At 43.5% G+C, this 26,376-nt stretch overlaps 1 protein-coding gene across 11 annotated transcripts in view; it reads left to right on the forward strand.

The window, feature by feature from the left end:
* Nucleotides 1–26,376, forward strand: part of ARSJ (arylsulfatase family member J) — a 210,330-nt gene that overhangs the window by 135,350 nt on the left and 48,604 nt on the right. For 4 of the 11 annotated variants that reach the window (XM_074588792.1, XM_074588793.1, XM_074588790.1 and 1 more), the window contains one exon: nucleotides 3,187–3,237. The exons of 6 other annotated variants lie outside the window; for them this stretch is intronic. Coding sequence is in view for 2 of the 5 variants with exons in the window: in XM_074588790.1 (XP_074444891.1) it covers nucleotides 3,214–3,237 (24 nt within the window). In the remaining 3 variants the exon portion in view is untranslated. Of the gene's footprint in view, nucleotides 1–3,124; nucleotides 3,238–26,376 lie in introns of those variants that run through there. One more of the 11 variants, XM_074588794.1, reaches the window with a different exon arrangement.

The raw sequence follows: 26,376 nt of genomic DNA on the forward strand, positions 1-26,376 counted from the left end.
GATGCAGTTGCTCAGATTTAGATTTTCAATATTTGTCTGAAATACTTTGTTCTTCTGGTTTGTATTTTTACTGCGTTGATCCCGCTGCAACTTTAAAAACGCCTTCTTTCCTTTCAGTAGCGTATTTAGATTAAGATTGTCGATTAATTTCTCACTCGTTTCTATTCCTATGCTATTTTTACATAAAATAGTTCAAGGTTCTTTGTTACTGCTGCGGTTCCAGCTTTGACAGTTAATCGCCACAGAGAAGTGGGACGGGAATAATTTTAACTGACTCCTTTGTTTTTAGGGTCAAGAACTCTTACTGCAACCTAGGCTACTGCCAAATTTTACCCGGTAATTCCTTCACTAGAGTCAGTGAGGTGGTTGTTCTGGGAGATCGAAAAATCAATTTAGGTCAGATGTTGAGGGAGGTCTTCTCTGTTCTCAGACAGAAAAATAACATTGGTGATTAATGGGGAAAGAAGTAGAAGAAAGGGGAAGCTGTAATTCTCAGCAAAACGGGATCATTGAGAATCCTCGTCTACAGAGTTACAGGGAAAAAATATATATATTCTTCTGCATTGGGCTTCTGCCTTGGTCAGGTGATGTCAAATTTGAAAAAGTGTTTGTTATTTTACTCTTTTTTTTTTTTTTTTTTTGCTTTTAATACCTGCTGTTGGTATATCTGTGTTAAGCGGAGAGGTATTTTACCACAGATAAACACTGAATCACTTGTAGACGAAGGAAACAAAGCGTGACGTTAACCCTGCAGAACAGGCGAAATGCCGAGGCGGGGCAGGTCGCAATTCAATAAGCACTTAAGCATATGCCTAAATTTATCCCTTTCCACCAAAGGACTTACGCGGGCTTAACTTTAAGTATGTGCTTACATCCCATTGAAATCACATGATTAAGTGCCTTGGTGAATGCAAATTACGCAAAACTATCGTGGGACAACTCACGGAGACAGTATTTTGCGAGACCAGGAACCGAATGTTAATGGTAGATTGCAGGTATGTTCTCGCTGCCCCTGTAGAACTCCTCTTTTGTAGACGTGCCTTTATACCATAGCTGGCTTTTAACGACAAAATCTTACATTCTTCACGGACCCATCGATTTCAGGCCTTTCCTCATCTGCTGTGCCGTTTCAAAGCTGGACGTTTTGTTTGTTTCTTGTTTTAAAGAAAACTTTTCCTGAAACGCCGGCATTACTAGAGCGTTTGGGGAACGCACCCATTTTTAATTGGGAATTCAGTTGTGGACTTTGGCTCTGAACTTTGGGTACTGAATTCCAGAACTTTTGGCCTGACGAAATAGCCAAAATAATTGGACTTAGATTCTTCACAGGGAAAAACCAACATTAACCTCTCTCTCTGTCCATATAGCCGTAGAGCTTTCATGTTGTTATAAGTATCAGCTGTTACGTGATAAAGCCTCACTTCTTAATTGAAAACTATTATTTTCAGTACAGTGCTTCTGCTATTTTTAGCCTCAAAGTTTTATATTCCTTTCTTTTGCTAATCCACATTTTCTCCCTGGCAATATCTCTGTGTTCTACTGTACTTCAAATAATTTGGCAACTAAATGAGTGTTTGAAGCTGATTTAATTACATTAGCATGAGATGCCAATTAGGTATTTGTAGAAAGATTTTGCTGAATGTTATTTCTTGAATAGCTGAACAAGACACACTGGCCCACAGTTATTCAATTCCAGCCAGACTAACGATAACGTAAACTGAATCTCTTTCTGCGTGTAGTCCCTCTACACAAAGCATAAACAGTGGGTGCACTTTAATTCAAATGGTCTCTTGTTTTAATCATTAAAGTAGATAAACTCCCAAGAAATGTCCTCATTTAGTTGCATTTTGCCTTTGTTTTTACATGAAGCCTTGGCAGACCGACCAGTTTCAGAGATGAAAATTGGATAACGTAGAGCAAAGGACTGGGTGCCAGCTTCCTTAAATTCTCTTCCAGCTAGGTTATTCACCCAGAAACAATACATCAAAACCCATGTTTATTCAAGTTAGACAGAGATAATGAGCAAGCACAGCTCTCACGAAGGCCAAGATGACAGATTTCCTAGTTTATTTCTAGTTTTTTATGCAAAGAGTTTCAAGCCTGAGTTTGAAAGTTAGGTCTAACATCTGTTCGGGCTGTCAAATGATAACGCTCTGATTCCAATAATGGCTCTTCTCCTGGTAATTCCCACTGAATCCCACTCTACAACCCTAAGGGCTACAGAGCGTTCAGCAGTTCAAGATATTCAACTCTTATTTAGGAGGCTGGTTATGAGTTTTGAAGCTTATCTGTAGGTGCGTATTTATGAAATCTTCTACCCCAAGCAATCATAACGATACCGTTATTAAAGTAAGTCGGGGCAGCCTCTCTATATACTTTCAATATACTGATATAGTTTAAGTTTAAATATTGATACGGCTTTTAAGGGGCTTGGAATCCTATTAAAATTAACAAATTAGAAAGCATTTTGGTAACCGGTATGAGACCCGTGAAAGTCGGAAGACTTTTCTGTACAGTATTAGGTGCCGTTGCTACTGTTATTCTTTGGTCATGGGAAGTTTGTCTCTGGAATTTTGCAGTGGAAGAACAAAGAGATTTGCACAAAGGTACGAACGAGAGCAAGGCACGGTTATATAAATAGGAACGGCTTCTGGGGGTCCTTTGCTCTCTCGCAGCTGTAGGGGTTGAAGTAAAGAGTTTCTCATCTAGGATCTTTTGGCAATATCCTGCAAAGAGCCGTGCCGTTGTATTGCACGGTCTGTTACTATGGCAACAAAAATATTTTTAGCCGTGCCTTTCAGCTGAAAATCTCAGTATTTCTAACGAACACGGACTGAGCCTCACGGCACCTGTGGGGCAGGTCAGAGCTCCACAAGTGGGAGTGATAAGACAGCGAGAGTTAAATGACTTCTCCAAATTCACAGCTAACGCTCCCCTTGGAGTGGAGCCCCTGTCTCTTGGCTTCATCCCTTGCTGTAACTGCCCTTGTGGAGCACCTTTTCCCCATGAATGTGAGCTAATGTGCAATTCGGTAGAAGATGTCACAAGCTAAAAAGATGAGCTGGGTTTAAGTAATAACGCTTTTTATTGCTAATCACTTGATTATTGGTTATTTTTTTTTTTAATTAAGAGTAAGAATAAAAGTTAAGCGTTTGGGGTTTTTTTGACTACTCACTTTGTTCACAGAAACGTGAAAGCAGAGGATGTCTTCCAATGAGAGAAAAGAAATCACTTAAGGTATGTTACTAGTGGATTGGTCTACTATCCTTTTTTCTTAATGGGAATAACTTCATCTTTGTCAGTAGTCTCTTTTCGCATGCCAAGCCTAGTTCTAGTCCAATCTATGTAATTAGCGCTTGCACAAAAACCGGTTTCCTATGGCTCTTTGTTCCCTGTCAGCAGCGCCTGGTGTATTTTGGTACAGCTAGGATTCATGGCGAAACGTAGGCCAGTATAATCACAGGCGAGGGGATTTCATCACCGGTTGCTGTAGATCACATAGACCGACCTATCTTCTTATTTGAGAACAGCCTACCCAAAGCAAGGCAATGGCTGAGAAACCTGTGTTGATGCTATCTTTTTTTTTTTTTTTTTTTTATTGTTGGGCAGTACCCTTAATTTTTAAACCGATTTCCTGCAGTACTACCTTAATTCTTTCCAAAAAGAGCTGCCGCGATTTTCTCAAAACTAGGAATCGCTACTACAGGAGTAGTTTTATACTCTTATAAAAACGACTCCTGAAAACGCCCCCAAAACTCCAACTACACCTTGGCAGCTCAAGGGGTGAAATGAATCCAAAACGTAGCAAAAAGGAGTTACAAAACAGCGTCTTGGCTAGAATCCAAGAAATGTGTTAGCTATTCTGCAGTGATATGGCTATCCTCCCGGCGCTGACTTAAAAAAAGAAAATTGAGAAGATACTAAGGACTTGGGAAAGTGATAATTTTATCTGGAATGTCATGGCCAAATTCTGAGGACAGCGCGTAAATGTCTGGAGAGAGAGAGAGAGAAAAAAGACCTCACTTCAAAATGACCTCATCCAGAAGAAATCCGACTGCCATATGTTCGTTTGGCCTGCGTTCGATACCATAAAAGATACATGCAGGGAGGAGAAAGAGGGTGGTTTCTCTTTTTTTTTAGAGGAAGAAGCGTACAGTGAAGTAGCCGCAAATCCGCTCCTTGATTTGTTCATGCTAGTTTTTAATCTGCTCCAGAGGCTTGCTGAGAGGTAAAACACAAAAATTGTACCCAGAAAAATGGACGTATCCTGTAGCAACAGTTTATTGTTCTCCCTCTGCCAACTGGAGACCATCTTATACGTAGCAAGCAAAGCGCAAGGCGCGTTTGCCCTTCTATAAACCTGGAAAGCAGAGGCAAAACCGGTCAATGATCCCACAATATGGGGAGATTCGGTAATAATTTTTTCCACTGATTTTGTGATCACCCTTAATGTGAGTTATAGGAATGTAATTTGTGATGTAATCTTTTTTTTTTTTTCCTTTGCGTTTAAATCCAACTACTATGAAAACAACGATTAAGTGGAATGCAAATGCAGTTCCAAAATATTTCTCTAATGTGGGAGAGGCGTCCGTTCCCATACCCTTTTTAAAAATGGAACGGCTTATTCAGAAGCAGTGCTGCTGAGGGCCTTCCACCCAAAACACATCGACGCGTAACGAAATTATGGCACCGTCTGAGCAAAGAGGGGCAGCAATTTCCCTGCTCAAAAGCTGAATTTGCACGCGCTGATTTTTACGGTGCCCAGAGCCTGGCGGCAACTGGACCTCATGGCACCGTGCCCTCGGCGCGCTGTAGCTCACTACTCCTGACTTGCGCCAACACAGTCTCATTTGTCTGCAGGCTCTTCTTGTGATATAGACGGGCTGATGCGACTTAAAAAAAAATAAAAAAATCTGTATTTTCTTTCCTCAAAAACTCCTCTAAGACGATTCGCAGCGCAACCTTTCGAACTGTCACAGGAAAGGCGCCCTGGGACCTTAAGTCACAAACAAGTGCCAGGAGGAAGGATGGGGATTGTCACCAAACCCTTCTGTAAGGTGAAAATGCAGCCTGGGGCTACGTATGCTGGTTTGCTCTGGACCATGGGGTTGCGCTCGAAGGTGCCTGCCAGGTCACCGGGGGAGTTTTTATACCGTGTTCTATCATTGAACTTAGCTGTCATTGTTCCTTTAAAAAAAAACAAACAAACCACAAACCCAACCCCCAATAAAACCACCGTTCTCTGCTTTATCTTAGGATGTGCCAAGGCTTGTCTTAAGGCACTAACTGAATTTTTTCTTTGAATTTACTGCTTCATTTCCATTGCTCCTTGTTGGTAGATGCTAGAATGATGACAAAACGTGGGGTTTTTTTCCACAAAGATTTTAGGTTGGGGTGGGGCGGTTGTAAGTGGAGATGAAATAATTCGAATTTTTCAACTTCATGTGACCAAAGGTAACTTGCAAACGAAATCCAGAAGTGTGTCTAGACTTCTGGGCAGGTGATGTTGGGCAGTATCGTCTAATACCGTAACTCCTGCACAGAAGCTAGTTTGGACCCCAGCGAAATTTAGGGTAGTATCAGATCCCATCAGAGTTCCTCCTGACTGAAACAGCCTTCGCAGGATGCTGCAATAGCCAGGGGCTTTCACGATATGAAAGGCAATAAGGAGAGCCGGTAGTTCTGTTGTACCGGGTTTCTGCCATCCTAGCTGGGGGGGAGCTTCAGAGTCTGCTAATAAATCATATTTTCACACCTTACTTTTTGTGAAGCGGAACAGGGCAGTAAGAGGACAAATTATCGCCTCACGTCCATAGTGATCGTTTTTAAAAAGGGATTACGCAAGTGTTTGGGAAGGTACTAAAAGGTTCTCTCCTATCAAGTGAAAGAGATGTCAGTATATTTGCTAGAGAGACTGCAAAGGACTGGTGGAAAAAAGAACATACGCACCTCTGTTGTGGTAGTCTTCATAGACTCACAGAATGGTTTGGGTGGGAAGGGACCTTAAAGACCATCTAGTTCCAACCCCCTGCCCTGGGCAGGGACACCTCCCACCAGCCCAGGCTGCTCCAAGCCCCGTCCGACCTGGCCTTGAACCCCTCCAGGGATGGGGCAGCCACAGCTTCTCTGGGCAACCTGGGCCAGGGGCTCACCACCCTCACAGCCAAGAATTTCCTCTTAATATCTCATCTACGTCTCCCCTCTTGCAGTTTAAAAGTATTACCTCTTGTCCTATCGCTCCACTCCCTGAAACGAGTCCCTCCCCAGCTTTCCTTTAGGATTTCTACATTCATTCTTTTTCTCCTCGGAGACTAGAAAATATTCAAAATTCTTGGAAGCTGTTGTATTTTTTTGCATAAAAGATTCCTCTAGGACACTCTGTCAATTTGGATATACAACCAGATCTGCCCTGTGGGTTCTCTTCTTGCTGTCGATTCTCTTCTCAGTCCTATTAAAAAAAAAAAAAAATTAAAAAAAAAAAATGACCATCACGTTTCCTTAGCAGTTGCAAATCACATTAATTGCAGATCATGTTGAAGCGGTGTAGTAATACAGCATCTGCGTATGTGTTTGCACTCCTGCGCGGTCTCGCCCACGCTTCCCAGGCGCTCTGGAATGAAAGAAATCCAGGGAGGAACTCCTCAAAGGCCGCGTTGCAAAGTGAGTAAGACCCTTCATGTAGTCAGCCTAATATGCTTTTGCATAACAGAACACATTTGCGAGTGTCGCATATTTAATAGTTTCTCTCCCTCCCGAATTTTCATCTCTTCACGTATCGACAGGTAGAGGCCCAAGCTTACTGACTGTTCACAGGGAAATTAAATGTACTGACATTAAATGGCTGCTGTAAAGAGAAAAATGATCCAAGACTCAGTACCCCGGTAAGCACGGAGCTCTCGGGAGCGAGGGGAGCTTTGTGATTTATTTCCTCCAGAGAAACACGGGTTGCTAACAGAAGCAGAGAGGGTTTTGATAGCTTGGTGATGGAGTCGTTACGTACGAGGGCCTGCGTGGAGCGAAGTGAGTAAGAAGGAAATTTGAAGTCTATGGGAAGAAATGATGTCAGGAGGGCTAACCCCACAAACGACATGGGACTTGCCATTGAAAAGGAGAATTTGCTGTTTCTGGATGGTGCCCAATGAACCTTCCAGTTTCTCTCTCGGCTTGTTTCCGGAGATCTCACCGTTCCTGTTCTCACTGAGACTCCCTTTCCAGCACTTGCCTCCATTTCCTTCCATACGCATGCTTTGAAATTTTAATTTGAGACCTGTGATAGTTTGAAATGCATAGAATGCAACTGGCGGAACCACCTAGTCTTTTTTCGTCTTCCCCCCCCTCCGCCAAAAAAAAAAAAAAGTGATCACTAGTAAGTTTGTTAAAAGGGCAGTTGGGTCCTAAGTGCCCGAGACCCCTTTTCCCAAATGGAAGATTGGGTTCAGCAAACGCGGCTCGGGAAGTACCTTGTCGATTCAGGATGATGTTGGGATTCTATGATTGTTCCAGGGTACTACGGCAACTCTAATAAAAAAAATAAAAAAACCCGATCCTTCTTCGAAAAATCTCCTCTAGGTCAGCGATCCTCATGCTGTCGCCCACCCGTGACAAATTGCATGTGCGTAAGGCTCGCTGTAACCTGCTGGGTCTCACACAGCGTATTAAATAGACGTTAAAAGCGTGACGCGCTGGAGGTAATGCTTGACGTCTATGAATTCAGTCTGTTCCACTTTTCTTTTGCTTACCCTTGAAAATGGAAAGCCGTTCCTTGTGTTTCTAGCAGAATCCCCCAAACAGTTTTTAAGAAATGGCAGTACCAGCCAGCACCACTAATTCTTCTCCAGGGGCCTGGAAAACTCTGCAATTCTATATTCATTTACTAATTCGCTTGGCAAACTAAAAAGCTCTTATTGTTTCCAGAAATTGAACTGTATCAACTCAGAACTTCCTTTCCTTTATAATCGATCTGCTGCTTCTCCTTCTGTAATCATTAAGCCTGGGGTTTGGGGTTTTTTTATATCTTTGCCACAATACTTTCTTAGCATCTCAACGTTCTCATGGCTCTTTTCTCTCATTAGGCACGTATTTTCCATGAATTTTGTCTGGTTGCCAAGTTATTCTTTTAGTCCCTTAGTATAACTTCTCCCTCCCTTGCGTTTGGTTTGCACACCTGTTGGCCTTCTATCACATTTGAGCATCAGAACGTGTGCCAAGTTTGCTCTTTCTTGTTACGCGGTGCTGCTAATTACTTCCAATCGTTATTTCATTCTTCAAATATTTTAAAACCGGGAAATACCTAAGATTTCTTCCACCTGTTGGGGGGGGGGGAGGGTTTAACAGTATCTGTGCGAACAAAGTGATTCGTGTGGCGACGCTTACCAGCTTGTAATAGCGTAATATGTTCTTAGGCTGATGGATGGACTCGATGATCGTAAAGGTCCTTTCCAACCTAGACGATTCTATGATTCTAATATATTCTATAACATTCTAATAGTATATATTCTATAATATTCTAATAATGGCTCACCTTCATACAAGAAATCGGTACCAGAGCTCCGAAGCGAACCCCTAAACCCCAGCCCAGTTTTTCAGCCTTTCTTTCCCCGTAGCATGGGCCGGAGAAACTGTGAAAGGGGAAATGAAAGGGGGAGGAACACGACTGCTTTGTAAAGTAAACCACTCCCTTCGCCCCCTTTTTTTTTTTCCACTTTCTTTTACATTCCTTTCTTTCTCACTTTTGCCAAATACGGTCTCCGAGCCCATGATTGCGTTTGGAAAAGCAGAAAGAGACAATGCTGAAATGATTTGGGTCTGCCCGAAAAGAGAATTAAGGATAAGGGCAATGATGATGCAGTATTTGCTTCTGCGTTTACTTTGCATCCATAAAGCAGCAGAGGAAAGTGCGACCTGATCATCGGTTTTAATTACGCGGTGCTGGATGGATCTTTTCTCCTGTTACTTGCTTTCCTTTTCATTAAACCTTTTTCCTGGGAGATCTCGATGGCGTAGTGAGGGCACTGCGGCTGGTGTTAATTTTTGTGATTGGGATATAGATTCTGCAATTTGTTGTTACCTCATGTTCTTCTGTACTGTAAAACGTCAAAGGGCCCGACCCGTTTCTAACCCATCGGCAATTAGCCGGTAACCCTACAGAGCCATGATTTCTACTTCTGCCGTAAAATTGCAGGCGGGTTTTCCTTGCCTCGTGCGAGTAGCGGGGACTTGTTTCTGATCGAAACGTCGAGCGAGCGCGTACGTAAGCGTGTGCAGGGTCAGGGTATGGTAAAGGAGGTGGCGCAGAACGCAGATGCCGTTTCGTTACGCTCCCAGGTGCCGTTGGGAGCCGGCAGGGAGAAGGTGTTTCCGAACGCCTCGAGGCAGCACTCAGACGTTGTCAAAATCCTCGTTATGCTGACAGGCTTACCCTAGGGTTACATGCGCGCTGAATTACACGAACCCGCTCCCGTTTCTGCGCGTCAGAAACGTGTTCTCCAATGGTATCAGTGTTTCTGCCTCCCTCTGCGTAGATGGTACACCGAAGAGGTTCTATTTGCGTATTATATTCTATATAAGCTGTAATGGGTTTCTGCCGTGCCTGTAAGAATTTCTACAGAATGGCACATGTAGCGTTTACAACGTACGTTAACGACGACTATAAAGTTGCTTGTCTTCGTGGAATTCGACGCAATTGTAATATGTTTGCCAGCCCAAATATGCAGAGGAGATAAAGCAAATTCTGCTTGCGTTACTCACCGCGGTAATTCCCAAATAATTAGTTTGTCACGCCAGGTAACGGATCTGTGATGCGTCTCGATCCAGAAGCCACATAACGCGTGGTACGGACCTAAAACACTGCTGCTGCTGCTTGAGAAATGCAAAACCAGAGATCAAATTGCTCAAGTTCAGTAAGGAGCCAGCTTCAGACTTACCTGTTTTCCTATCCTCCTCTTGAGCTTTTTCTCCCGCTTCTAGTGTAAGGAAAAGCTGGTTCTTTTCTTAAACCTTCTGCTGGGTACACAAGGAGAACCCTCTCTTGGGCATCCCCACCACAGGACGTTGCGCGGTTCGGTTAAAAATGTGTTAGCAAAATCACGCCTTTTTTATATATGACTCTACTTATCATACAGTTTTTGCCCCTCGGGAGAGAGCGTCAAAAACTCCCTGACTGTCGTTAGCTGTCTTGTTCCGCAAGCAGATTTCTCCTAGACCGTACTTCAGCGGATTGCCCGGGTTCCCACTCCAAATTGCTTTTTTGATACTAATAAGCAGTTATTTATACGCCTGCTTGTTTTATTTTCCCCCTCTCTACAAAGAGGAGCATCGGCACTTAAAAGCGGGAATGCGGGTGGGTTGTTTTTTCCCTCCCCGCCTCCCCCCCCCCCGCCCAAATGTTACCTTTTGGCTGGCTTGCTTCTATCCTGGCACCAAAAAAAAACTTCCCAGGGTGTAGTTCAGCCTGGGAGGCGTTGTACCTAGTGCTCATGCTGTTTAGGGGATGTTACACGCGTAGGAAAATTTACCGTTGGAAGATAAATCATCCTGAATTGATTCCAAAAGCATTCACCAAGTGCGTGTGCGTGCACGCGCGTGCTTGGTTTTTGCCTCCAGAAACTGGTGCTCCATTACCATAGAAACGGCGATATTCCTACGTGTGCTAAAATCAGTTCAGAACGTGATGTTACAGCAATCCGCATCGGTGCGCGCTCAGTTACGTTTTCTTCCTGAAGAATTCCTACAACAAATAAAGGCGTCCTGAAGCAAATCTCTACGACGCAGGCAATAACGAGAAGGAGGAGACAGATTGCTGGAGGCGCAATGTGTCGTGCAGTAACTTCCAAAGGGATAATCGTATTAACAGAGAAAATACCGGTGCCAGTTTTACTTTAACTAGTTAAATTTTATGGAGTGCTACTGTCCCTAGCTGCTGCCCTTAACTTTGTATGATTACAAAACCATCTACAGTTTGAAACCGGTTTTATAGTTCACCCTTCTTATAGGCGAACAGCTGGCAAAAAAAATCGTTAAATAACAACGCTTAAAATGCAAAATGTGGAAAAAAGATCATAAATATAAAAAACATAGTTGGTTTTCTTAAGTCTGTGGTAATGACCTCACTGGGTTCTCCAAAATGCAAAATAATCTGGATCTGGGGGGCTGCTCCGAGTGTTGCGAAAGTCATGGAATAACCTCAGTCGCGGTGAAATCCCACTGGGAAAGTCATCTTTCGAGCTGATGCTGTCCTAGAGCCAATGATAAATTGGGGCGGGGGTGGTGGTGTGTCCCCCGAAATTCGCGTTCTCGCTGCTTTTCCTGGGCGTTGGGACGGAGCCGTTCATACGGCGCAACGGGCTGCGACCCAGGTAAGCAACGCGGGAGAAACATTGTGGCGTCTCGGTGTTGGGCCGGTGTCAGACAAAACCTTTCAAGGTCCCTTCCAACCCAAAACCTTTGTCAGAGCAAGCGCCCCGTGTCCCTAGCACGCAGCTTTCCCTATCGTAGCTTTTTTGAATTTGTATTTCTTAATTGTGTTAGACAAATTACAGGGGGTGGGGGCCTAATTGGTGACTAGCGGCTCTTTACAAGGTATAGAAATGACTCGAAGAGAACTTGTGGCGGAAAAATATTTGGAGTCCCATCGCTTCTAATTAAAAGAAGCTACCTATAATTGTTTTCTTGCTAAACTAGCGCAACTCGCCAAGTCAGCAGAATCTATTGGAATGATGTTAACTGACTACGTCAGATGTCGGTATGCATCTAAACAGCCTTGGCGCAATCTAAATCAAATTAAGGTCATTTTAACTCTGACTACAAGTGACCTCATGGGGAGTTTAATCCATTTTAACGCTCCCAGCTGCAGCTAACTCTGAATTTTCTTGCGTATCCCCAAGCAGACAGCTCTCTGTGCGTTGACGTATCGGAATTCTGTGGTTCAACAGTCTGTGGAAACCATTGGCCACCTACAGGTGAAGAGAAAGTCCTGTAGTTTGGAAATCACAGGAGGTTGACACGCAAACCTTCAGCGACTATACGCTAAGGGATATAAGAGTCTCTGCTGACAGCGTATTACTTGTTACTATGAGTTAGATCCAACCTTGTGCCCTTCAATCTTTTTACCCACAAAATTTTACCTGAGGGACTCTTTTTCTGAGTATTATGCTGTACATTGGAAACAGCAGACTTGGATCAAGGCTCCCGATCGAAGTCTGATCAGCACAAGACCTTCCACTTGAGAGTCAATGTGTCCACGGTATTAGTCATAAAATACGGAAAGCAACCAAGCTTCCTGTTTCATGCCAGCAGGCATATCCAGGTTGCTGTATCCGTGGGATTAGGGCCTGCAGCCACGGGATATTTGTTTGGAATGAGCAGTCTAAGAACAGAAGTGAGGATTTGCTCGGTAGTGTTAGTTGTGAGAGGTCTAGTTTACTGGGAACCAAGCAATTGAAACGAACATCTTCATCGGAACAGTTAAAACTAGACAAGAGAGAAAGGAGCTGGTCGCAACCAAGGCCGTTCTGGAAGAGACCTCCTCGTTTTTTGCCTCCTGGTTTCTGACATGACAGGCAATTGCGTTTTCAAGTCGCACGTACAAGGTTGCCAAGTCAATCTTTAATCAGTGGCGGTTTGTATATGAAGCAAACGCAGGGCGCTCTGTTTTTCCGGTAAGCAGCTTGTGCGGTTTGCCTGTATACAGACCATGATTTTTACAGATGAGTTTGGGCATCCAGATCATAATTTGAAGAACTAGTTTTAATCTGTGCATTCTGCTAGTACAATCAAAATACGTTCGGGGGCAAGCATGCGTTCAATTAATCAGCGTTTCTGGTTTACCTCAGTCACAGGTCACCCAGCAAATTACACAGCATTTCTTCTTCCTTGTTTGCTCGAAACCTAACATTTTGCTTCTGTGTAAAATAGGTGTCTATTTTTATCATTAACGCTGGCTGTCGTCTTTGGCTTTTGCCTCTGATAAGTATTTCTATCAACAAAAGTCCCCAGAGAGGAATGCAAACAGAAGGTGAAACACAGCCGAATGCTGGACTGCTGGCTTTTACAATTTTGTCACCATCTGAAAATTTACGTATGGGCTCAAGCCTGAGTGCGAGAGAAGAAAGAAACGTGACGTGAGGTTATTCGTGGTAAAAATAGGAGGGGGTGGATGGGTGTTTTACCTTTTTTTTTTTTTTCTCCTTAAAAAATAAAAAGTTGAAAACGCAGTGCATTAAAAACTCTAATTCAGAAGATGTATAGGAGCCAAACTGTATTAAACAAACATATTTTTTTTAAAATCCCGTGAAAATTAGATGCCTGACCCACGACCAGAAGGCATAGAGCTTTGGCAATATTATAAATGTTCATGAATACATTTATAATTGCTGACCTTAGAGACAATATTAGAAGGAGTTTTCCGTGGTGATAGAGAGACAGCTTGTATCTTACTTTCTCTTTTCCCAAAACCAAAAGAGGAATACAGCTTTAACGGACTTATAAGTATACATTTCTACGCGTCAGGAAACAAAGGCGTAGACATTCCTTCTCGATTCTTGTCTTTCACACGCTTTTATTGCACAAAATACAATTTATTTTTTTAATTTATGACAATTGTAGGGGTGGAAGTTTAGACCACGCGTGCTATTACTGTGGCCAGATTTCTGCGGTGTTACGGCAGCAGGAGTTATTGGCCTTATAGTGTGGATGAAAGAACCTGTGGAATAGAGAGCGCCAAAAATCAAGAGAAACAACGATTTTTTTTTTTTTTTTTTTTACCCATGTGTTTTTTATATATAGAGAGAGATATAAACATGTATGTGTGGAGAGAACGTGTGTGTACATACATTTACGCACACACAAACGTTAACCTACCAGCAACTGCAAATTATCTAAGATTTAAGAACGGAGTTTACCAAATACATATAGTTAAAGTCTATTGCCAGGGCAGAAATGTAGCTTGTAGATCAAATAACTCAAAACTTTTGTAGGTTGATACCAAAACTGCTGACGTTCGGCCGAGTAAATGACGGTTTCTCGCGGCTTTTTCCTCCCTTGCTTGTGGTGATAGTTTCTATTTCACACCATTTCTAAGACCTATCACTGGGGAATGGGGAAAACAAAGTCGTAAAATTCCCTCTAAGCCGTGGCAATTATTCTAACAAGTGCAGAATCATCACGCTACAGCGGCTTGTGTCATTCCAAGGGCTTCATCCATAGCTCACCCGAGAGAGGACCCTTTTCCGCAGCCTTCAACGGATTTCACTGCAGGCTTTTTCTGGACTAGACCAATTGACCATTCCTTACTCAAAATACGCTCCTCCTGTCTGTGGGCACTGCGCAATAGCATCTCTTCTGTTGCAAAGGAAATGATTTTATTATTATTTTTTTTTCCCCAAGACTGCATTTGGAACTCGGATATTTATTGCGAGCTCCGAGGAAACCGCAAAGAAATAGGAGATGCCTGTTCTATCTTGTGAGCGCTCCTAAAAGAAAAGGAAATGGTTCCTCTGTAGAAACACACGCAGACTTTTGACAATGTGTGTGCTTTGAAGGCTCTGCCCATTACTTTTTCCGCACGGGGTAGGCATCTGCTTCCCTACGTAACGTGCAACGCCGCAAAACTCATGAGGTAGCGTAAAAGTATTACTGTTTGGTGTCTTAGCAAGATTTGTCCCTGGTGGAGCTAAGCTTAATGATACCGTCAGTAGTGCAGGTCTGGGGATGAATATCTGCCTGGGTAATTCATCCCAAACGGGAAAGCGCGGAGACATGAGGTTTTCATTTCAATTACTCCCTATCCGAGGCGGAGGAAACGCTAACCCGCCTGGGAGAGCAACGGGATTTTATTGCAGGATGGTGTCTGTCTGAAGTCCTCTCCCCGGAGCGGGGCAGCGTATAAATGAGTCTCGTACAATGCCGCTTGCCTGGAAAGAGGACGAAGGAAGCAGCAATTAATGGGAATAGATAAGAACCGATCTGCGCCGAGGTTAGAGGGCGAGATAACAAACCCTGCTGATGAAGCTCCAGTTTGTTTTTGTAGGAAAGGAAAGCTTTCTTTCGGTGGTCTTCCTGAAACAGGGTTTAAGTTTCCTCTTTCCCCACAGCGTTTGGTTTCTCGCGGAGATGTTTCAAAAGGCTGGCGTGTAATTGAAAAGGCAGCCTGATGCGAGCCATTAAACATGCTTGGCAGGAGTTTGGAGAGGGGGCTGGCGCTCTTTGGAAGAGAGAATCGGTGGGGCTTCATCCGTGAGCCCGGGACGATGCTGGGGTTGCAGTTAATTAATCCAAGCAGCGATATGTGCGCTATAACCAAAGCAGAACCGCTATAAAGGGGGCTCAGCAAATTCTTCATTTATTACGCTTTCGGTTTGGGGAAGCAGGGGGCTGGTGCGTTTGCAGAAATTCTGGCAATTGTCCGGGCCCAGCTGAAATCCTGTCTCGCGGATGGAAGCTGTTGCTGACTTTCGGAATGTTTGCGAGTTCCCAGGGGAGGCGACAGAAACCCCCCCACCTGCAGAACTGGAGCTCATTGTTATTACTTACACTTGCAATAGTGCCCTGAGGCTCTAATTTGCATGACACGCTCTTACCCAGCGTTTCGGCTGGAACTTATTGCCCTCTGCAGAATCCAAGAGGTCACGTTTTATGCTTTTTAATTACTAATGGAACTTAATCAGCAATTTTCGCTTGTCCTGGTGTTCAGAACACCCTGCCGCCTACAGATTTTACGTTTCTGCGTGATGCAGCCTTACACTGAATTTCTTTCTGGCCAACTTTTGCGGTATAATTTGATGAATGCGTTCTTTTTCTTCATTACCTTTTGGTTCCTAAGCCACGCTTATTGTCTGCCAAATTAGCTATCCTTTTACCTGATGCTCTACGACACAAAACATAAAGTCGTTCTGCTGGATGCTGTACGTGGCTTTAGTGGTGCAAGGGTGTTTTTGTTTCTTTGGGTTTTTTTTAAGAAGGTTTCCAGCCTTGGATCTGAATCAATGTAAAAATGCCACCTATATGCGTAGCTGCTGTATTAATTTTGGAGAATTGGTGCTTTCAGCCTAGATCCTGGGGGAAAAAAAAAAAACCAAACAAAAACCACAACCCATTGTTCATAACAAGCACTAGACGTAGCAACACAAGGCAAGGTGAGAGCTGAACAAAACAGTAATTTGTGTCCACCGAGGAGTCTTTTTCCAGTGGGCTATAAACTGGTGGCTCACAAAGCTCTATCTACGCAGCAACTTTAGCGACGTTTACGTGTAGCACGTGTATCTCCAGTTACAGCATGTATCTGTGCCCTACAGGGTCAGCGTGTAGTTAGAAGACAGATAGGTGGTGGAGCCAATCCCGTGGAAGGATTGGCCAAAAAAGCCAAGCAAACGCTGTTCCGTAGACCAGTTCAAATGCTGAACCAGGTCAGGCAAGCATGCTGGGAAGAAGTTATAAGGAGCGAGAGCTGTAGGTTTGGCGCAGACTGGGTCTTGAAGGCGTTCCCTCCGGTTCAGGTCTGGAACACGTTGCTTCAACGCGGTGGCCTTGCCACTATCCCAGCGACAGCGTTTCCATGGGTAGACGAAGAGCTCGTTTCTACTAAAGACCTTTCTATGGAGCAATAGAACTTGATTCTTAAAAATGGGAATAACAAACCGAGGAAATTCGCACCACAAAACAGCATAGGTTTTCATATTCGTAATGCGTAACGTATCTTTTGGAATATGCTGTGTTCACATACGCTTAGATAATTTACTAAGTTTTCAGGAAGCGCTATTTTATTTAAATATCAAAAAGAGATTTATAGCACGCTTCTTCTGAAAAGCCTCGTGGGGTTTTTTCCCCCCTTTTCTATCACGTTCTGTCTCTTAATGTGTGTTTTGGTTACGGGTGTAAGCAGAGATCTTAGGAATGGGTGAGCAAGACAAGTAGTTGCCTCGTGGACTGGACAGTCTCAAATTCAGACTAGAAATAAAATAGAGAAGTTTGAGCGATACTGATCAACAACTGCAGTAGTGCGTCGGGTCTACGATGGATACTCTATAACTTTTAAATTAAGTCTGGGTTTATTTCTAAAACGCGCGCTCAGGCGTTCATAAGAGCATACATTCAGGGAAATTCTGTCATCTCTGTTACGTGAGCTGCTGCGTAAACGATCACGGTGGGCACTTTCAGCTTCAAAATCTATAAATAAAGCTAAACCTTACCGTCTTCACTAAGTGCGGCTGTGAGGGCTCTGAAGACCTTGCTATTAAACTCACTCCCAGGAAACAAAGCCAAGGAAAGTTCTTACAGTATGTACTTACACAACGCAAAATAGTATCGCTGGAAGGTACTAGTTCTCTTGTGCTATCAAATAAACAGCAATTAATGATATACGTACAAATTAGCACTATAACAAGGGGATATGTGTCCTGAAAAGAAACGTTTTATTTTTTTTTTTTATTAATACGCTTTTTAACAACACTTTCTGGATGAGGAGAAGCTAAATAAACTTGAACTCTTCGGTAGCCTTCTCTTAAAGACTGGAAGGACATCATGGTCACTCATAAAGTCCTGAATCCTGGGGGGAATTTTTCAGTATGAGGGTGGTGAGCCCCTGGCCCAGGTTGCCCAGAGAAGCTGTGGCTGCCCCATCCCTGGAGGGGTTCAAGGCCAGGTCGGAGGGGGCTTGGGGCAACCTGGTCTAGTTGAAGATGTCCCTGCCCAGGGCAGGGGGGTGGAACGGGATGGACTTTAAGGTCCCTTCCAACCCAACCCGTTCTATAGATACTGAACGGTTATTCATCCTGTCGTGCAATCCAAGAAAAAGGGATGCGGAGCAATCCAGCAGGCAGCGGTTTTAAAATAAATAGAAGGTGGCGCGTCTCACAGCGCGTTAGCCAAATGGTGAGACTCGCACCGAAGGTGGCTGCAAGATCAAAGATACAGACAGGTTTAATATAAAACTATATCATTTCCTTTTCAATTATTGATTGTGACACAACTTCTAACTCAGGGAAATCCCCAAACTGCTGGTTGCTGAAGGAGCCCACGCCTTACACCAGAGGCGTTTGTTAGCAGCTCTAGGGAGAGAAGGATGCGCCACGTCAGGCTTCGTTGCTTTTTCCGGAGCCCACAGAAGCCGTGCAGTTAGCATTTTTGGGATTTGACTGGTTAGTTCTGCTTCTGAGTTTAGCCCTATTGTTTGGTTTGTGAATAGCTCCAATTCCTGAAATATGTAGATGACATTTATGATAGATTAACCTAACGCTTTTCTACAGTAATGACATTCCAGCAGTTAATAATTCCGAGCAAGAAACCAGCTGAACTAAACGACCCGGGTGAATTTGAGTGAGGTGTTGGGGTGGGTTTGGGTGTTTTTCTGCCAGGGGAGAAAGACTAAGAGTTTGGCAATTTTTGTTGTTGTTTGTTCTTTTTTTTTTTTTTAAGGATATTAGCAAGCCAAGAGCATTTTCCTGTACAACCTATGACCTCTTTGCGTTTTCTTTATTGACTTTCCTCCCTAAATGTATAGTTAGTGACGTCAACAGTTCGGTCCTCAAATAAGCAAACAAAATCTCAGAGAAGCAACAGCAATTGTTCTGTTCAATACATCTGTCGTAATTTCATTCAGCGGCTTAATGTCGTTGTCCCCCCCCTCGCCCCCAGCCCCACTGACAGACACCTCCTTTGGCAGGAGAGCGGCGAGGTGATTGTTCCACCTACCCTTGAAGTGGCAAAAAGTTCAAGCATTTCGCACGACTCCTTTGCACCGTTCGCTCCCAGCTTAGAGAAAAAAAAAAAGTCAGAAAAATCTCACTGAGAAATTTACTGTTGTTTTTAACTTTCTACCTTCGTACGCTTAACCAGGGGTCAAAACGCAGACGTCGTCGTTACACAAATCGTCACGGCCCGTAATCCATCTTGTGCGTTCAAAAGATAATATTCTGAAGGGCTGCAAGATTTTAGTTGAGTTTGAATAGTACTTTCCTGCTAATCCATAGGAATCCTAGCCTAAGACACTGCTGCCCAGAGCAAAAAAGGTGGGTTTTTTTCCCTCCACTTGCAATAAAAGAATTGAGAAGTGGATGAAAGGAAGCACTTGATCCAGTATTGTTCATGTGAGTTATACGTTCTGGGAGCGAGAGCCCAGTTAACTATTCCATTATGTTTTTTTAGCATGTTCTGTTATGCTTTTTTAGCATACTCTCTGAGATTTTTTTTGCTTAATCTTCCACGTCGATAAAATAAAAATTCATCCATACCGTGGTTCAGCAGACACTTGCCCGTATCGTATACGCTCCCTCTCTCATCAGTATGGAAGCAGGTGCGCTAATTTAAAAAAAAAAAAAAAGTTCTTTCTTACATCAAATTGACTCGGGACCTTTTAGAGATTTTCGTAGGAAACAACGACCCACGCTGGCGTTCCGCTGAGCAACTTGCCAGGCTGAAAAACAACACCCATACGCAAGAGAAACTGTACGATGGGTGTTACGACGTAGGAAGGCAGGGGGTTTCAGACCGGCGTGAAGAATGATGGCTGTGAGAGCACAAGTTGAAAGGAGAGAGGAGTTATTATTGCTTTAAGCTTTTGAAAATGGCATACTTTAAATTCCAGGCAGGTATTTCTGGTCGCCGGTGTATTCTTTTAGCACAAATTGAATGTAAACATCCGCAACCGCTTATGCTTCGGTCTGCTGCTTAGTATTTTCCAGTATTAGCCTAGAACCCACGCAAATCAACACAACTACCGTGTTTTAAAGAGTCTCTATATAGTTGAGTCTAGAGTAAAGAGTAGCGTAGTAGTCTAGAGTCCTGAGTAAAGAGTCTATACGTACTATATATAGTACAAAATGAGGGCCGGCACAACTCTGATAATTCCAACTGTGTATTTAAAATGTCCTTTTCCACATTTGTTTTTTTCCCAGCCAGAGGAACCAATAGCATAAAAAAAAAAAAAAAAAAAGTTAAACTGATGAGATAACAGAATTTCCAGTCGACCTATATTTAATAACAATCTTAAATCTGCAGGCCTGTTGTCAGACCTTGTCAAGCCACTAGATACGGCTTTGCCATACGCTAAGGCTCGGCCATCTCTGTTAACAACTACTGTCTTTTTACATACCCGTGACCACTTAGTGCACGTTACCTTTCCAGGGGCATTTTTCTTGGTATAACACTGCATTCTGCAACCGCTGCCAAGTAAGCAGTGACTATTTCCCGAAATATTTCTCTGCAAATCTTGAATCTCCTCAATTGTGCGTAGCTTTTTTCTTTGTCCGATTAGTTTTCAAGCATCCTCACGTCCTCGGTGACACTGAAATACTTTTCTAACAGCATATTTTTCAGTTCAGGCACGATTGTTTTCATTTTTCACCAAATAAAATGTCAGCGCTGGACAATTTGTCCTGCACTGGGGCTTTTGTGTGTACGGCACTGTTATATTCAATCACATCTTTGTTAGAAACGCTCTTTGGGGGGGCGGCAGGGCATGAGAAGGATAGTGCTGTAGGGATAGTGGGAGTGGTAAAGGCGTAAGAGAAATCAAACTTAAATGTGTTCATCTTTAGCTCTAAGTCAACTTGTCCAATAGGCGACCGGTAACAGATGTCCAAGAGTTTTCTATATTTATAAATTTGTTTATAAGCTTTACTTGAATATTAGGACTCGACCAAGCAATCCTGTCGTACTGCATCATTTACGAAACTTTAAAAGCCACATCTGTGAAATACCGTTTCCACGGCCGTTGCCCTGCTCTCGTTGGGCTAAATTGTTGCAGCCGCTGATTTGTCCCATTCTGGGATGAATTCTCATTCACCTTCCCAGGCTGCAGCCACGCAAACCAAATTGTGTTTCTCCTCTTTAGCGAATGTACGAGGAACCATTAAAATTCCATTTGTGCGTGCCCCTCCTGGAACTTTTCTGACTGGTGAGTCGTTTTGAATTACGTGTGAAAGAGGGAAATAATGTCGTCGATTTATAGCAGCAGCCAGGTAGAGGAAGGAAGGGAGGGAAGTGGGTAGAGCGGGTGGGACAAGCCCTGCTTCCAGGCTCACCACCATAAACGCCATCTCCTGTTCAGTGGGTCTAGCAAGGACGGTAGAGGTGAAGCTGGAGAAGGGAAGAAGAGAAACAAACGGTACGAGGTTCCGTTAGCGCTGTGCAAACGAAACGATTCAGGGAGTCTGCCTGGTAGAAAACAGCAACGGAAGAAAAGGCGTTGCACTAGTGCGCGCCTAGAATGCCAGGAACAGCAGCGAATTGCACGTCGAGGGACGTGCTTTAGTGGTGACTTGGCAGCGTTAGGCTAACAGTTGATCTTAAAGGCCTCTTCCGACCTTCTGTGAATACAGGCTTATTGCAATTCGTGGCCGTTCCTCGCAGAAAAGGGAAATTTCCAGAGGGTCTGAAGCCAGTATCTTCTTTAACAGGAGTTCTAACAGTTGCATAGCCTGAAAAGTTTGTAGATTCCTAAGAGGCCAGCAACCGCTAAAATGTTTTAGGGCTGCACAAAACTATAAATATCAAAGTAGATGCAGGTGGTGCCAGAATATTTGTCGCCATTTTTAAACACATCTGAAAGGACGCAACCGGTATTGGCTCTATATCCAAAAGAACTAAGGAAAACCACTGGCAGAAGTGTAACATTGAGACTATTGAAATGAAGAATGAAGAGTGTCTCTCATCTGTGGAAATTCTTCCCCGTTGCCCTCCAGGTGAGGACGGTAACTATAGGAAGCACTTAGTGCATGCGAACGTATTTGTATGTGTTATAATTACGCTGTAACCTCCCTTTTGGTCAGGCACAGCTGGTTGAACTATGCGGCCTTCTGAAAATTTATTTAGATTTAATTGCCAATCGTTATGAGCTATAATTAACGCTTATTACCAAAGTAATCTCTGACATCACAAAGTTCTGCATGCATGACCTGGAAGCCTGCATTTGGTATAGCAGTGAGTCATCTAAATGCCGTTTCTAGTATTTAACAGCTATTTCAAACATCCTGAGCCTTACAAGCGCTTCTTTAGCATTCTTCCCTCTGAAGACCTCGTAGAGTTCCAAGTTAAAAGCATCCCTCCCCCTTAAAGCTCGCATTAGGAAGGGACAGCTTTGTTGCAGCTGTGCACCCTTCACCTTGACCTCAAATACTTCGCGATACTCGGAATTATATTTCGCTACAGTTGTACCCTTTTGACCAGTCTGTATTTTCAGCTTCACCGTTGTCTGGAAATGACAGGCAGTTGGTAAAACACTTACAGCAGGCTGCGGTATTATCCCTCGTAAACTTAGAAAAGATTTTTTATTTTTTTTTTTTACAAAGATTTCTCTTGCACTGTAAAACTTCAGTTATTCTGAAAAGATCCATCCCGTTTAAATTTTCTAGATTTATGTTGCATTATAAGGTCATGCCTTGCCCCAGTTCTCTTGCTCTGGCCTTTTGAACTTGCACTGATATTAAGACAAGTTTTAAACAAGACAGGTGACCTCGTGTGTAAAAACCCCGTGATCTAGGAACAAATGAGACTGTTCCTTCTGTAGCGTTTGTGGCAAGGAAACCGCGTTGGAGATTACAGCTGCTCTCTGAGAAAGCGATTTTAACAATAGCGTGCCAAATCTTCAAAGCAGGAACATGCCGATGGCTATGGCAGCCTCCAAATGCGCGCTGTAACCTACTCCGATTTATTTGGCTCTTCGCAAAACTCCATAAAGCCAGAAAAATGTCCACGCCCCTGACTCACAACATCCAGACCGTAGCATTAAAAAAAAAAATTGTAAAAGGAGATTTTGTGTCTACGTTTGTATCTGAGGTTAAGGGCGGCCTTAACTGAGAACTCGCGCTGTTACGGCAGAAACCCACCAACAGCGGGTTCATTAGTGGTGAGCCAAAGAGTCTCTCTGCCCAAGGATGCTTCTTGTGGATTTATGCGTATCGGTGCCGTATCAGGGATGTGGGTCCGTGGCCAAGCGTGGCTGTGACAGGCCACCAAGCGGGGGGCTATAAAGCCTGATCGCTTCCTGGTCCTGAGCGGTGCCTGGGATGATGTGCAGAAACTCGTGTGAGGGAGCTGCTCCGTTGGCCGTGCAAAATAAATTATTCTATCCTCATCCTTGGGACAGCCAAATTCTCTTTTGCCGTTACAACTGAGAAGCCCTAGCTGCGAATAGATGGTGTAAACGCAGCAAATGCAGCTCCTTGGCTTCATAATCGGTCGGTAAATCTAATTACCATGCGGTGGCGTAGCCACTTCGCGTTACGAGGGCTTCTATCATCTCAGATGTCACTGAGAACCGTGTGCCCCTTTGTTCAGGAAGGACTTTCCCTGGCATCTGCTACTAAAATGTCCCCTTTTCCTCGGGAAGCATCTCATCCAGCTGCTGTTTCCAGAAGCCGTTGTTTCAGTAGGACTATACAAATTTAAAGACTTGGTTCTGTTTCATTTGGGATCACGAACCTCCCGTAGCTGGGAAACGAGAGGGTCCGCCGGGAAGGCAACCACCAGCTCTGAAGTTGCGTTGTTTCAGTCATTACAGGGACTGAGATGAGAGGTATATGTGAGGGCAAATCCTGAATTTCCAGAGTGGCTTTATCGGCACCAGTTGAGCGACTGCACATTTACATCACCGCAGGCAGCTGAGGTCAGAATCTGGAGCTTTGCCTAGGAACACGGCAGGGAACTGAGGAAAATCTGCGTTAAATATAGAATAAGTTAACAGCAAAGTTCTGGTTATGTCATCATAAAGCAGGGAGTGAGCCATGGGTGGAATCTGATAATTCACAAGTAGCGCATCTGTAAACTAATTACCAGGGTCCACCAATGAAGGCGAAGGGTATGAGGTAAGTCCCGTGACTCACCGGGTTTTCATTCGTGTTTCTCAGAGGCTGTTTCCAGCGATGAGTGCCTGGCGAAAGTACGGCATCCACCTGGGAAGCAGCACGCAGGGAAGTCCTGCCTTTTCCCCTTCCCCACCAGGAAGGTACGCTGAGGACAGGGGCGTGCAAAAAATCAGCCGGGGTAAAAAGAAAATGCCTAGTTACGTCTCCTGCTCTTGGAGATGTGAAGAATATTGACCGCGTGTAGGCCAAAGCCCGCTTTGCGCTTACTACGGTTGTAGCTATTAAGCTAAAAATAGCCGTTCAAAAAGCCGTTCTTGAAGCAGATGAAGTTTTCTGGCCTCAGGCATGCACTGGAATGCACATCCTGAATTACAGCCTTGCTTGTTCCTGAAGGTACGAAGAAACGTGTAGCGTCCAACTAGTAAGAATCACCTTTCTAAGACTGAACTAAGTGTTAGAAGAAGAGTTATAATCTTATCACAGGAGGTTTAGCACTTGAATCTATTTTTTTTCTATAAACTGTCTTCTCAAGACCTCATTTACAATTATGGTTCCTGCTTCTCTTGTTTAAAACAGCTTTCCCCCCCCAAAAAAAAAAAAAATCCCTCTAGATTCCCTGTTCCTTGAACCTGACCCAGTCCAGCAGCAAGCGGCTTGGCAGCGTGAAGGGAATCCTATTCTTATGGCTCGGAGACATCCCTCGGAGTCGCATCTCCCGGGACCGTTCCTCAGAGCCCAGGCTTGGGACAGAAACCCCTTCAACCAGGCTCATTCTTTGCTGCCTGTGCTAGTGTTGACTACGTCACGATTGGCTTGGATGGAACCGTCTCCTTTAATTTATTTTTTTTTAAAGGAACAGTCTCCTTTCACTTTTTATTTTTGTTTGTTGAAGGTGCCATCTCCTTTAATTTTTCAGCTGCACTTAACTTTTTATGAAGCTGCTATCTTCTTGGGCTTATATTTGCGTGTCAAATATGTCTCAGAAAGGTCAGCCTGACCTGAAACAAGTAGAAAGGGGCATGTTCTACAGCCCCTACCTTGGCCGAAGAGAACTGCGGATGAGCCTTCAACTAAAGTCATCCTCTCCGCACGTGTTTAACGGAGTTAATTTTATGGTCTCGATACACGCGGATACACAATACACATAACAAGTACTGAATACGCCTAACAAGTACTAAAAATATATCATTTCCTAGTGATATAATAAATTCAATTTTAACTACTGTATATTTGAATTCATATATTCACTGCACTCAACTTTAAATACCTACGAAGGCTCTGTATTTTTTTTTGTTTTTCCCCAAGGGAAGAGCCCTTCCTCCAGCTTTCACAACTTTTCTGTTCCTTCTTTCACCGAGCATCCTGAATGGGCTGTATACACCGGGAGCGTCTGCAAATATTCTCTGAAGTGGAATATTAATAGCACGTTATCTTCCAAGGCCTCTTTTACTTGAAAGGTCAGCAGAGTATTTTGCTGACGTAAGCGTCCTTTTGTTTTTACAAAAGCGTGAAGAGAAAAAAAAAAAAGAAAAAGGGATGAAACGACGACTGAAATAAATAGGACGATGACTAGCAGGGATTGGTATGGTTAACGGGGCGCTGCCAGAAAGGCAGCACTGGAAAAATCAAATCTCCTGCTCTCCGCTAATGGCTGTGCTCTGTAGGGAGGGAAACTCTGTTGCATCTGCGTAATGATGGATTTTTATATTTTTTTTTTCTCTACCATTCAAACAGTCTTAATTCCAAACTCGCTTTCAGCCGAGTCTGTAGTTCTGCTCACCGACGTTGGTCACCTACTCGGGAATGGTCCCCTGTAGGCAGCCTCCTGCCAATCTCAGTGTTTTGGATGTGCTTTTATTTTTATTGTAAAAGCAAATTTCTATCTAGCGAGTTACAGAAAACAATACGTGGGTATCACAATGCACGGCTTGTATCATAAGTGTACCGTGACAGCTGCTGGTTGGTATCGTTAAAACAAACAAAAGAATTAATGAAAAATACATTCAACCACTAGAAAACGTGTATAAATTTGATCAGATATTTAGCGTGATGCTCTACTGTTGGCCTGAGCCTGTGGCGCTATTACAGCTTATATTAAAAGGACGTCATATTTTTGCTTGCCGTTCTTGCTGTACATGGGTTAACGGCAAAACAGCATTACTAATCCAATTTGCGTTTTACCATTTATAGTTTTTAGGTTTCTATATGCATTCTTCTGGTCTTGTAAGCGCGGGGGAAAAAGCAGGAGTAAAAAAATTTGAATAGAGAATTCTTTTAAAGGGAATGTCATTTCAATAGAGGAAAATTTTAAGGCTTTCTTCAGTTTAAGGTTTTGGAAGGTCGTGGGTTTTTTGGCTTTTTTTTTTTTTTTTTTTTTGAAAAGAGCTTGCGTGAAGCGAGCTGTGAAGTTCCTCTGCTTTCAGAAGATGACGTTCTGCCTCAGGAGTTAAACTTTGTAGGTTTTACAACGCAGATGTAATTTTATCAGTATCGCTTTCCAGTGTGGGCAAGCCCTGAGGTAGCGCGTTAAAATCACTAAATCCGCTTCTTACTTCCACGTTCTCCCTACTGCAGCCTTGTA

The sequence above is a fragment of the Larus michahellis genome, chromosome 5 (genome assembly GCF_964199755.1).
Source record: "Larus michahellis chromosome 5, bLarMic1.1, whole genome shotgun sequence".
NCBI lineage: Eukaryota > Metazoa > Chordata > Aves > Charadriiformes > Laridae > Larus > Larus michahellis.